This window comes from Mustela putorius, unplaced genomic scaffold, assembly GCF_011764305.1.
Source record: "Mustela putorius furo isolate JIRA1106 unplaced genomic scaffold, ASM1176430v1.1 tig00003853_pilon_pilon_pilon, whole genome shotgun sequence".
Classification (NCBI taxonomy): Eukaryota; Metazoa; Chordata; class Mammalia; order Carnivora; family Mustelidae; genus Mustela; species Mustela putorius.
Genome location: NW_025422005.1, coordinates 11,381,423 through 11,393,661, shown reverse-complemented (window position 1 = coordinate 11,393,661; position 12,239 = coordinate 11,381,423). Strand labels below are relative to the sequence as shown.

The 12,239-nt window shown below is 54.9% G+C and overlaps 1 protein-coding gene across 4 annotated transcripts; it reads left to right on the top strand.

The window, feature by feature from the left end:
• The first annotated feature begins 8,035 nt into the window (after positions 1–8,035).
• Positions 8,036–11,862, top strand: CPLANE2 (ciliogenesis and planar polarity effector 2). 4 transcript variants are annotated; one of them, XM_004741391.3, is made up of 6 exons: positions 8,036–8,107; positions 8,622–8,735; positions 9,728–9,880; positions 10,398–10,522; positions 10,771–10,907; positions 11,138–11,862. In XM_004741391.3, exons 1-6 carry the CDS (start codon positions 8,041–8,043, stop codon positions 11,385–11,387), a joined length of 846 nt encoding a protein of 281 aa, XP_004741448.2. In that variant the 5' UTR covers positions 8,036–8,040; the 3' UTR covers positions 11,388–11,862. The 4 variants fall into 4 exon arrangements, with proteins under 4 accessions (XP_004741448.2, XP_004741446.1, XP_004741447.1 ...); XM_004741389.3 differs by having other exon boundaries at positions 8,587–8,735; XM_004741390.3 differs by lacking the exon at positions 8,036–8,107 and adding an exon at positions 8,117–8,199 and having other exon boundaries at positions 8,587–8,735.
• Positions 11,863–12,239: the final 377 nt, after the last annotated feature.

The window sequence follows — 12,239 nt, the reverse complement described above, 5'->3', positions numbered from 1 at the left end:
AGTACCGTGTACTGACCCTGTCCCAGGCTCAGGTGCCGCGAGCCTGCAGCTCTCATGCTAGCTGCACATTTGTGCCTCCCAAGATGTGGCATGAAACTTCCCTTTCTAACAGCATGCTGTCTATCCCACTGCACTTTGAGACACAGTAAACTAAAGCATGGCCGCAGGAGGGTCCTGGGTCCGAAGGGTCCAGCGCCATGTGCTGGCCGCTGCTAAACTGGCAAGAGGCAGAACCACTGTTCTGTATTCTTTCTCAGTCACCCTTGTGGAAGGGCTGGGCTCATTGTAGGTCTGTTGGGCAGAACAAGGTCCAGTGGGTAGAAGCTGTAGAGAAGAGATTTCCTCATCGTTGGGAAGAACTCCATTATGGTCAGAGCTGTATGTATCAGAACCAGTTTGGCACTGCTGGGGGAATTCAGGCATTGCCTGGGCAGTCTGGAATGTTGTAGAGGAGGCGGCGTTTAGTGCGTAGGGTGCCGGGGCGATTGTGGTCCTGCGGAAGGAGGCAAACATCAGTGCCTGGGGAGGACCCCACATACTCAGCTTTCAGGATAGGTTGGCCTGTAAGCCCCCCAGACAGCATCCTAATGTAGTCTGTCCCACCACGGGCCATGCTCCTGCTCCAGAGATGATGACCTGAACGTGAGGACAGCAGTGTGATCGGCCCCAGGTCAGAGGGTGCGTGGGAACAGAGAAGAGAGGATATGCCAGTGTCAGGGAGAACACACCTCAGAGAAGATCCATGATTCCCCCAAGGCCTGGCAGGAGGCGGCGGCCACTGCCTTCCCATGCAGTTCTAGCACGAGACTCCCGGGCCACTCCCCTCGGTATTGATGGGCCAGAGGCCTGTGCACGTTTAGGTCTAAATGACAGCACCTACAGGGAAAGGGCCACTCGACACTGCCCTTTCTCCTTCCCAGGACTTGGGTTTACTTTTCTAACTGGCTCTGTGAGTAAGCGGTGTGGGAATCACTGACTCAGACGAGGAGACCGAGGCCTTGCCCATGTCCCTACCCTCAGCGAGTCCTGTAGCCTATCGCTTATCCCATCACCCTCATCTGGGGAACCCTGAAAGACCAACCTTTGAGCACCCTCATATCCAGCAGGACAGGAGGCATCACCTCCAAATCTTGCAGGCTGGTCTGCTTGTCGTGCTACCACAGGGGACCGGTGTCCACCCTTGCTTCTTTGTGCCTTACCACCTCCCCAGAGATGGGGGAGCATACCTAGCCCGGGTCCGCCTTCTGCCCTCAGTGGCCATAACTGTCCCCTCCCCACTCTGATTGACCACAGCCAGCAGTAGTCCAGAGCTCTTGTAGATGCTCTGAGAGGTCATGCTTCCACTGTTACGGAAGTGCTCAGAGATTGGGAACTTGCATGGGAGGCAATGACAGAGCTGATGTGTGCGTCAGATCAAAAATGGGACAAGAGACCCCTCCATGCCCTTTCAGCCTAGAGAGGCTGCAGGACAGGGACGTGGGCTGACTTTCAACCAGAAAACACCTTGGTTCAAAAGCTGGTACTGTCACTTTGGGCTGAGACAAGTCATCCCACAACTAAAGGTCACATAGGAGTCTCTTGATCCCATCTGAGCCTCAGTTTTATCACTAACCTGGGTCGAGGCTAGCCTCACAGGTTAGCAATTCAGCAGTAATTGTTCATCTGTGGAGTGGGTGTGCTTCCCCAGAAGACCACTTGGGGGCACCCTGTGAAAGGCTTTGCATCCTAGGCATTCTATCAGAGGCCGACTTCGGAGGGAAACTGAATGGGCTGGAGGAGAAAAATGCCCATTCTCCCTTCTCTCTGTTGGTAAAGCCTGGGTAGGACCCCATCCCTGGACTCTGCCACATTTCTGAGCACCACCCCCAGGCTGGCTCCCTGCCCTCTCTGCCCCAGCCCCCAGCTGTGGGAAAACCAGTGTTTTCCCCACCAGGCTGGGCTCTGGGCCCAGGCCCTGTCAGCACTCACAAAGCTGAGCTGATGTTAGAAGAAAATGCCTAAGCGGGCTGGCAGAGTGTGCCATTTCCCCACCGGGGCACCTGTCTGCCCACCCACTGTAGGAAAGAGAAAGAGGGCTGGGGTCCAGGCCTTACCAGGCAGAAACCTGGAAGGAAGAAGGAAGCTCCTGCCCACCCATCAGCAAGGGCACGAGAGCCCAGCACTGCCCTGGGGATTAGTCATTCCCGCACACCTTCGCCTGAGCGTGGACTGGCCCTCGAGGCGCAGGGACACAGATGGCTAAAAAGAGGCCTGCGCCTGGAGCTTCCCACAGCCTCCTGACCAACCAGGGAGGTTGTTTCACTGAGCTTCAGAAGCCGAAGACAGTCCTAGGTAACAGACTAAAAAGACACAAAGAAGGTAAAGAACTGTCTGGAAGCAACAGCCAGGCGGGCAGGAGAGCTGTTCGGAAGCCAGAGAGAGCTAAGAGATGGGTTTCTCCATACCCCAGCCTCACCCCCACTAAACTGAGGCAGCGAGCAGATGAGAATTAAGTCTGTCTGGGGGACCCCAGGCCTGGCCTGGGGCAGTCCGTAATGCAGGATGTCGGCTGTCCTCCAGGCCTCACACTGGGGAAGACCCATTCACTGTGGGCCAGGTCAAGTGCAGAGGAGCTGTGGGAGATCTGGCATATCAGAAGCGCTGAGGGCAATGCAGAGTGAGCCATATGGATCTGATGACCAGGGGTTATTGCCTCAGATGTAGCAGGGAAAGAAGCGTATGACCAGCCACAGTGGGAGGAGAGGCCAGCACAGATGGGGCCATGGCGGAATTCTGAAAGAGAGTTCTCCCTGGAGCAGGAGACCCACAGGGTCCAGAACAGAGGATGTCCAAGGAGAGGGTGCTCCCCTCCCCACACGTGCTTCCCTGGCATTTGGGTAACCCGTCCTACACACGGAAAATGAGCCCCAGGGCCAGGGGAGGGGGAGACAAAAAGAAACAACCTTGAGGAGATTGAGATAAAACTGTAGAGAATGAGAAGTCAACTGAATTTAAGTTCACCGGGAAACTATTGGATTAAAATGGCTGCAGACAGATTAAATCAAGTCAGGAAACAAAGCTCTTTTTCAGTGAAGGTAAGAGCTTGTACTTGCTCCCGTTAGAAGGAAAGAAATCAGATGAAGGGCTAGGGAATCCCAAGAACGGAGGGTGAGAGGCGCTGTGGCCAGTGCCAGAGGGAGAAAGGAGAAGGGTGTTCCAGTAGAGAGAATTGCCTTTGCGGAGGCACAGAAATCTGAGTGTGACCCGCCCTTCCGGGACCTTGAGGAAGGTCAGTGTGACCTGAGTACACAGGGCAGAACTGGAGAGGGGGATGAGAGGCAGGCAGGCGTGGGGTCTGGACCCAGGTGGGGGCGACCACAAGAGGATGTTAAATGTATAGGGAGAAAACTCAGCCCCTGGCGGCTGACTACATCAAGAGAACAGGAGGCCGGCACCCACTCCTGCTTTAAGCAAGCATGTAATGCTGTGTGCCAGACCCTTCCTGTGGAGCTGACATTTCAGTGGGGGGTGAGGGAGAAGGAACAAATGGGTAAAGAGCTGAGCAGGACCATTCCAGATGAGGACCGTGAGGATTATAAAGTTGGGATGTGACAAAATGTGATGGGCTTAGGCTCACCAGAGAAGGCCTTTCCAAGGAGGTGACATTTTAGCTGAGACCCGAATGTAAGAGCAGCGGGGCAGAGAGAACAGCAGCAGCAAAGGCCCTGAGGCAGGCATGAAACTGACAAGTTCAAGGAGCAGAGGAAAGGCCAGCATGTCTGGAGTATGTGAGTGAAGGCAGAGGTTGCAGGTGGCCCTTTAGGCCATGGGGAGGGAGGGGTTGGGGTGGCCATGACTCTAGGTGCAGTGGGTGGCCATTAGAGGGCTGTAAGCAGGGAAGTGATACATGAGGCTGTCCAGGTCAAGGACACCAGCCTTGCTGCCAAGCAGGCCTCACACATTCCAGGCTCAGAAGAACTCTCTGGGGATAATTTGGCAGCTCAGCCCCAAATTTTATATTTAAACAGGATCTAGACATTTCCAGTGTGCCCTTTCTCTCTACCCTGCTGTCCTGTTTCTAAGTGCAGTTGCCTGGTTATTTAATCGCAGTCCCCACCAGAGTGTGGGATCCACAAGGGCAGGGTCCGTATCTACTTCCCAGTGGCCTTCCCAGCGTCTGGCCTGCCACAAGGTGTGTTTGTCCACACTTGACAAGTACCCGTCTGCATCCCCTCGGGCCTGGGATGTTCGCCCAGCTTCCTAACCGGTCCTCCTTCCCGGTGCGCCCTCTTCAGGCCATTTCCCAAGCTGCAGCCACAGCCAGTCAGCCAACACATTTCTATTGAGCTTTTACTGGGTCAGACATACTCCAGCTGGTAGAGATTATTATGGGCCAAATTGTGTCCTTCTGCCCCTCCCAGCCCCGCCCCGCCAAATTCTTATGCTGAAGTGCTAACCCCTAATACCTCGGATTGTAATCATATTTGGAGATAGGGTCTTTACTGAGGTGATTAAGTTAAAACCAGGCCATCAGGGTGGGCTCTGATCCAGTATGGTTTGTGCCCTTTTAAGGAGAGCGAATTTGGAGTCAGACTTCCACGGAGGGAAGGCAGTGCGAGGACCTGCGGAGAGCCCGGTCACCCACAAGCCGGAGAGAGGCCTGGAGGAGATCCTCCCTCCCGCCCCTACCGACTCCTTGTCTCTCTCACTGCCGACCTCCAGAAGTGAGAAGACACGTTTGTGCTGCGTAAGCCGCAGTCTGTGGTCCTTCGTGACTGCAGGTGGAGGGGATACGGGGATAGAACAGAACAAAAAGGCCCTTATGCTCATGGAGCTTATGTTCTGGTGAGAGAGACCGACGATAAATTTTAAAATTCCAGAACCAAAGGGCGCCTGGCTGGCTCGGCTGGTAGGTCATGCAATTCTTACTCTGAGGTTCGTGAGGTCGAACCCCATGTTGGGTGGAGAGATTACTTAAAAAAAATCTTTAAAAAAACAAAAAAAGTAAAATTTCAGAATCATGAACAGGATGATGTGAAGGAGTCAGCGGAGGGAGGAAGGGCGTGTCCGTGAGTGCGGGAGGGGGCAGGGCTCCCGGCAGGTGGGGCAGCCCACGCACAGGAGGTTAGGGGGGAGATGGAGAGAGCGCCGTGCTGGGCACTGTGTGGGAACAGAAGGCCGGGCGCGCTGGAGTGCAGTAGGCAAGGGGAAGAGGGTGACCCTTTGAAAGCACGAGGAGCCAGTTACAGAAGGCCTTGAAGGCACGAGGTTTGGATTTATTCTGAGTGCAGTGAAAACTACTGGAAAACTGGAAGCATGGGTGTGGCATTGCTGGATTTACACTGCTTAAAGACTACTCTCGTGCCTCTGTGGTATTCCAGAAGGCAAGCTGGGAAACCCTGCAGGACACCGCTGCAGTGTCCAGGCAGAGAAGAGAGAGAAACACAACCCATGTCCCTTCACCACTTACCTTCCCTGGGCGTCCCATTCCCCCCCCCCCGCCCCCGAAGTCCTGTGTGTTTGCCCCCCTGGGCCATCTATTTCAGGCAGGTGACTGTCTCTCCCTGCTTTGATAAGTCCTCTCCAGGCCTTATGGGGCCTTGTCCAGAAGGTGCTCGATCAACTTGGGGGATGGAGAGAGACCAAACCATGAGAAATGAGTGGATTAATTGGGAAGTTTTACATCAGAAGGGCCTTTAGATAAATGGCCAACCTGCTTCACCTTAGGCCTTAAAAGGAAAAGCATCTTGCTTGGAGGACCCTCAACTTAGTGGTCAGAGTGGGCACAGGAAAGTGGAACTCACCAGACCAGAACAGTCCACAGGCATCCTCTTGAAATGAAATTCTGAACCACCTCACTCCCAGCTCTAACCCTCGACTGGCTTCCTGCTGCCAGCAGCAGTGTTTACGTGAGATCTGTGGCCCTGCTGCGGACTGAACTGTGTGCCCCCCCCCTCACCCGCCACCCAAATCCATATGGTAAAGCCCTAACCCCCAATGTGACTTCCTGGGAGATAGGCCTTAAAGGAGGTAATCAAGGTTAAAGAGGTAATCAGGCAAGGCCCTGACCCAGGAGTACTGGTGTCTTTAGAAGACGAAGACACACCAAGAACAAGTGTGCACAGAGAAGGCGTCTGCTGTCTGCAAGCCAGGAAGAAAGGCCTCATCAGAGACCAACCCTGCTGGCACCTTGGGCTTGGACTTCCAGCTGCCAGGACTGTGAGAAAATAGGTTTCTGTTGTTGAAGCCCCCCAGTCTGTGGTGTTCTGTTAGGGCAGCCCCCGCAGACTGCTTCAGAACCCACCTTGTGAACTGCCCAGGGCTCTTGTTAAGTGTGCAAGCTCACAGACCCATCCAGCCCCCAAAGCAGAATCTCTGGAGGATGGGCCCCAAGAATCCATGTTTGGAACAGGCTCCTGTTGCTCACTGGTGTCCTTTCTGGGGCTCCTGAGGCAGTGAAGGCTCATTCCCCTAGGAACCTTTGGCCAGTAGCTCCTCTGATCACCAGCCTCCCTCTCTGTCCAAGAGGACTTCACCTTCGGCCTCCAGGTGAACCGGCAAGCTCATTCTGCCAAGTTGCTTCATTTCCTTACACTGTCTCTGAGACCTCCAAGAGCCAAGACAGAGCAGGGCTAAATAGGAAGTCTGGAAACTCAGATAAGTGAGATCTGAGCCCTGCCACGGAGGGAGAACGCTTCACACACTGTGACCAGTCCTGACTCTGGGCAGATGCGGTCAGACCTGCAGGAAAGGAAGCTGAGCAACCTGGGAATGTGGGCGAGAGTTTCGAGCTGCAGGATCCTGTAAGAACTGGTGTTCAGTTGTGTTTCTGCCTGGCTGTTGTGGAAGCAAGCTGAAAGCGAGCGCCCTGTCTCACACGGCCACATCCCCTCTACTCTCTTGGACATAAGGAGCCACAGTCATTTGCGGGTTCATGGCCCTCAAACGCTTTCAGCATTACCAAGAAGAGCCCTCCTAGTGGCTGGGGGCAGAGGGTAAAAAACGCGAGACCCAGTCTGGCAGGACAGAGTCTAGTTTTCTAGACTTAGAAGGCTTACTTGGGCTCCAAGTCTAGTTTTCCCACTGACCATCTGTATGATGTGACCTCAGATAACCACGTTGTCTCTGAGAGCTTCCTCATCTGTAAAAGATAAGGATAATATTTCCTCCACAGGCTTGTTTATGAAATTAAATGTGGTCACCGCTATAAAGCGCCCACCGTCTGGCACCTAGTTAGCCTTCAATAAAAGTTAACTTATAGATTATTCCTTACAAAACAGGGATTTGCCCAATGTGAAGGCCCTGCAAGAAGATACTGGTGAAAATCAAGCATAATAGACAATCTATCAGGAAGGACCCACCCACACCCAGTCCCACTAGCGGGCATTTCCTGAGCGCCCACCTTCTGGAAACAGGCCGGTGCCTGTTGCTGGAACAGTGGAGAGGGGCTGTAGGCGTCAGTGCTGAAATATCAGCTCAGGGAGGGGAGCAGGTCTTGGTAGTCTCTGTATTGCCAGGGCCAGGGGGCGGGGTGCACGGACACATAGTAGGTGCTCAGTAAGTATTTGCTGAATGAATGGGATGAATCAATCAATAAATGAATGACCGGCCAGCATAATCCTGTGGGCCTCTGACTCATTTTTAAGACCTTGAGCAAGTCCGTCACGCTCTGAGCTTCTGGTTCCCCACTGGTGAAGCCACAGGTGTCTAACTCATCATTTAGGTCCTGCGAGCAGAATTAACAGAGCGATAGTAACAGCAAGAATAGTAGCTTACTGAGCACTGCTATGGGCCGAGCGCTGTTGTCAACAAAACAAAACACCTTAGGAGGCAATAGTATTTTACCTCCACTTTCTTGAAGGGAGATTGAGGCACTGAGAGGCAGGGAAGGCTCCTGGAGACGCGGGAGTTGATCAGATTTTTGGAGGAATGCCTGGGGGATCGGACTGAACAATGAGGGTGGAAGGCTCTGCCCTGGGTGTCGCCGCCGGGAGGTAGCCGCGGACTGTCAAGTGGGGCCAGCCCCGCCCCCCGGCGTCTCCCTGACAACAGCGTCCGCACATGCGCCTCAAACACCCGCGCCTGGGCGGGCGGCGGGCTCCGAGGCCGGATGCGAGCCGGGCGGAAGGTACCCGAGCGGGCTAAGCGGTGGGGGCGCGGGCTGGGTTTTTAAAGGGACCAGCTCTTCACCGGCCCGTTCGCCGACGGGCCCCGCTGATGGTGAGGGCTGGGTGGCCCAGGTAGTCGGGATCGAGGCAGAGGAGAAGCAGGGCCACGTAACAACCCCGCCCGCCCGGAGATGACAAGGGAGGGGAGGGCTCTGCAAATGCCCCACCCCCACCCCCGGCAATGAATGGGATGAGTATCCCCCAGGGAGCAATATGGGGAAGTAACTATGGGATTGCACCTTCTGGGTAATAAGAGGGAGACGGGGATTGCGTAACTCCCCAGGACCGTGAAAGGAAGCCCGGGTTCCAATAGCGTTAATGGGGATAAGGGTGGGGTGCCGTGACTGATCCCCCACCCCAAGGAGGAGAGTCAGAGAGCAGGTTGAGTGGGATCACAGGTCCAGCTCAGGACGGTTACCGTCTCCCATCCCCTACTCAGCATTCTGCCATCTCCCTACCCCTCGGGTCGCCCAGTCATGGCCAGACCACCTGCCCCGGGCTCGGTGATTGTTCCAGACTGGCACGAGAGTGCTGAGGGCAAGGAGTACCTGGCTTGCATCTTACGCAAGAACCGCAGACGGGTGTTTGGTAAGTGCCTGACCCCCGGGCTTGTCGCCTGTCACTCCCTGGTGAGAAGTGTCACCTGTTGTTCCCTGGGGAGAGTGAAGAAGTAGGGCAGTGAGGGCCTGCTTTGCTGCACTCTTCAACCTTGGAGACCCTTGGAAGCCCTATCTCTGGGGCTCCCACCCCCGAATCACCTTAGAGCTAATTCCATCATCAGAGCCAGGGACATGGAAACAGCCGAAACGCTGCCAAGAACCACTGTCACCAGAGAGGCTGTTGATTGAGTTCTCACCCTGTGCCAGGCCTTCTGTTGGGCACGTTATACAACAGACTCCCAATTACCCTCAGCAGTATACCTTACAGACTTCTCCAAGGTCCAGCCTAGTAATCAGAGGCATGCCTCTTCTACAACCTGCTGTCTCTAAGACAAGACATTCATGTTTCCCAGGATGAGCCAACTCACCCAGGGTTGGGCTGACATCAGCAGAGGGGCCTGGCATCCGCTGTGGGGGCTCAGCTCTGGCCAGAAAATGAGAGGGCAGCCCACAACTTAGGACTTTCAGATCCCAAGCCTATGGATGTATCATAATTCTTTTTTTTTTTTTTCAAATTAAAAGGATTCATAAAGATCTTGATTTATTGATTGTACTGAGTTTATTTGAAGTAATTGAGAATATTTTTGCTAATATTTCTCCATTGAGGAAAAACTACGAAAAACCTTGCCTTTACGTGTGGGAAATCTAGAACATGGGATAATAGTATCAGTAAAAACAATCTCGTGCATCCAACTTCAGATACAAGTAACTTGGTATTATTTGGAGTAGGTCTTGGTGCCGCTCATAGAGCACAGGTGAGCTGTGAGCTTCTTAGCAGGGCTCATCCAGGGACCCCCCTTGTGTCCCAGGCCTCTGTAATGAGCATAGAAAACCATGGCTGCAGGCACTGAAAAGCTCTTAGAGTTGCTGGGTCTGGTGGGGCGGACCTCTTGACCCCCTCTGGCTCCCTTCTTGTTCCAGGGCTGCTGGAGCGACCAGTGCTGCCCCCACCCGTGGCCATTGACACAGCCAGCTACAAGATCTTCGTGTCTGGGAAGAGTGGCGTGGGCAAGACAGCGCTGGTGGCCAAGCTGGCTGGCCTAGAGGTACCCGTCATACACCATGAGACCACTGGTGAGTCCAGCCAGGGAGGCCTTGCCTGGGATGGAGGAGAGACTGGCCCTTGTCCCACCATTTACTCTGCAACCTTGGAAAGTCACTTCACTTCTCTGAGCCTACATCTGGCTCCTCTGTTCAGCAGAGGTAATAGTACCAACCCCAAAGTACTAGAGATAGTACTGAGCTGGCTCAAGAGAGGTGCTCAGGGAGCATTACCCCTCCCTTCGTGTGTCCTCCCACTGGACGCTGGCCAGCAGGTTGCAACATTATCCAGTATCCTGTACCTTTGGGTCCCCTGTGCATACAAGTGAAACTGCTTCGTCTAGGGCTAAGCTGCATCTCTCCAGCAAGCTGGAGGCTTATCTAGGCAGGTGTTTTCTCCCATCAGACTGAGAATTCTCCCAGGTCAGTGACTATGCCTTCCCTCTCAGGCTGGTGACCCACCAGGGACATGTCTTCTTTCTATTCCTTCCTGGTCCCCTTAACCCTCTCCACTCTGCCTTCCCCATGCTGAATGGCTGACCCTCCCCAGGCATCCAGACCACTGTGGTATTTTGGCCAGCCAAGCTGCAGGCCAGCGACCGTGTTGTCATGTTCCGCTTTGAGTTCTGGGACTGTGGGGAGTCTGCACTCAAAAAGTTCGATCACATGCTGCCGGTGAGCCGACAGGCGGGCCTGGGAGGGTCCGGGAGGAGCTGGTTGTCTGAGATGGGCTTCGGAATCTGAGTGTCTGAGCCCAGCCTGCTTGATCTGCAGGAGCCAGATCTGGGCACAGGCTGAGGGTGCTGCCCCAGGTGGGAGAGCTCTGAGCTGGCAGTGGGGACTGGTTCTGCGGAGGGAGGAAGTGAGCTGAGACTTCTTAGGGCCTGTGGTTATAAGCCTCTCATCAGCCTCTCCATACCCAGGCCTGCAAGGAGAAAACAGATGCTTTCCTCTTCCTCTTCTCCTTCACCGACCGTGCGTCCTTTGAAGACCTCCCTGGACAGCTGGCCCGAGTAGCAGGCGAGGCCCCTGGTGTTGTCAGGATGGTCATCGGCTCCAAGTATCCTTTGGGTGGCCCCTAGGACGGTCAGAGGCCACACTTGGCAAGGCATGGAGCAAGGGGATCAGGAACCCTGCCTCTGCCCAGCTGTGGGGTCTAGTCCCATGGACTTTATCTTAAAGGCAGCAGGCGTGCTCCCCCCTGCCACCATCCCAGGGAGGAGGGCTAAGGCTGGGTGTGATGAGGTGGCACACAGAGGTACCCGGCCAGGCTCCTTGACCCTCCTGCAGATTTGACCAGTACATGCACACAGATGTGCCTGAGCGGGACCTCACAGCCTTCCGGCAGGCTTGGGGACTGCCGCTCCTGCGAGTGAAGAGTGTGCCAGGGCGGCGGCTGGCAGATGGGCGCACTCTGGATGGGCGGGCCGGGCTAGCCGACATTGCCCATGTGCTCAATGGCTTGGCTGAACAGCTGTGGCATCAGGACCAGGTGGCAGCTGGCGTGCTTCCCAACACCTCTGAGAACACCCCAAGCTGATCCCTACTCCCAACCCTCACATGACCCAAGGCAGAGGGCAGCAGCCAGGTCCTAGGGCTGAGGCAGAAATGTCTGATCTCATCCCGAGGACTGGCCAGAGGGCCCTGTTGGGAGGATGGTGCCCTGAGAAGAAGCCTCCTGCCCCAGCAGCACCTTCCATGCAGAATTCCTGACAGTGAGATGGGGGCACGAGGCTCAGTGGGCCAGTGGTCTGAGGGCATCTGGGTGTCCCTGGTCTTCTCCTTCTGACCTGAGGGTCTAGGCCCTGGAAGCTGAGGAACTGTAGGGGCAGGGCCCCAGGGCTCAAGCTGTTCCCCCAGCTGCCTGCCGTCCTCCCCCTTTCTGCAGCACCCAGAGAGGGTGACTGGGAAGAGGGGGTGTCCCCGCTGGGTCTGGACCTCAAGTGACTTCAATCAAGAGCCTACATTACAGCCGTCTGCTGTAGCAGATAAATCCTGAAATCTTGGTGGTTTAACTCTATAGAAGTTTTTTTCTTGCTCTGTCTGCTCATTGAACTCATGTAGAGACCCTGACTCTGAGGTCTTTAACATGTGGCTTCCTGTTTTGGCCTGGGACTTCAACCCCCCAATCAGCCCACTGGGAATGAGCACAAATGGAAGATTATCTAGAAGGTCTCCAAGGACCTGGCCTCTGCCCACCATCCATTGGCTAACACAGAGTCACATGGTTACATGAGGCAGGGCATGCTGGGAAATGTAGTCCACCAACGTGTTCAGGAGGTGAGCCCTCTCTCTCTGCAGCACCTTTCTCCATCAGGAAGGTGTCAAGCTAGGCTTAGAACAGGGGCCCCACCAACCTGGAGAATCAGAAAATTCACTATACAGGGCCAGG

Bases quoted from the DNA above. Each gene is read 5' to 3' on its own strand.
- CPLANE2 (XM_004741391.3), top strand. From the start codon at position 8,041: ATGCGCCTCAAACACCCGCGCCTGGGCGGGCGGCGGGCTCCGAGGCCG. The intron at 8,736-9,727 runs GTAAGTGCCTGA...TTCTTGTTCCAG, and splicing joins GAACCGCAGACGGGTGTTTG to GGCTGCTGGAGCGACCAGTG. The intron at 10,523-10,770 runs GTGAGCCGACAG...CTCCATACCCAG, and splicing joins AGTTCGATCACATGCTGCCG to GCCTGCAAGGAGAAAACAGA.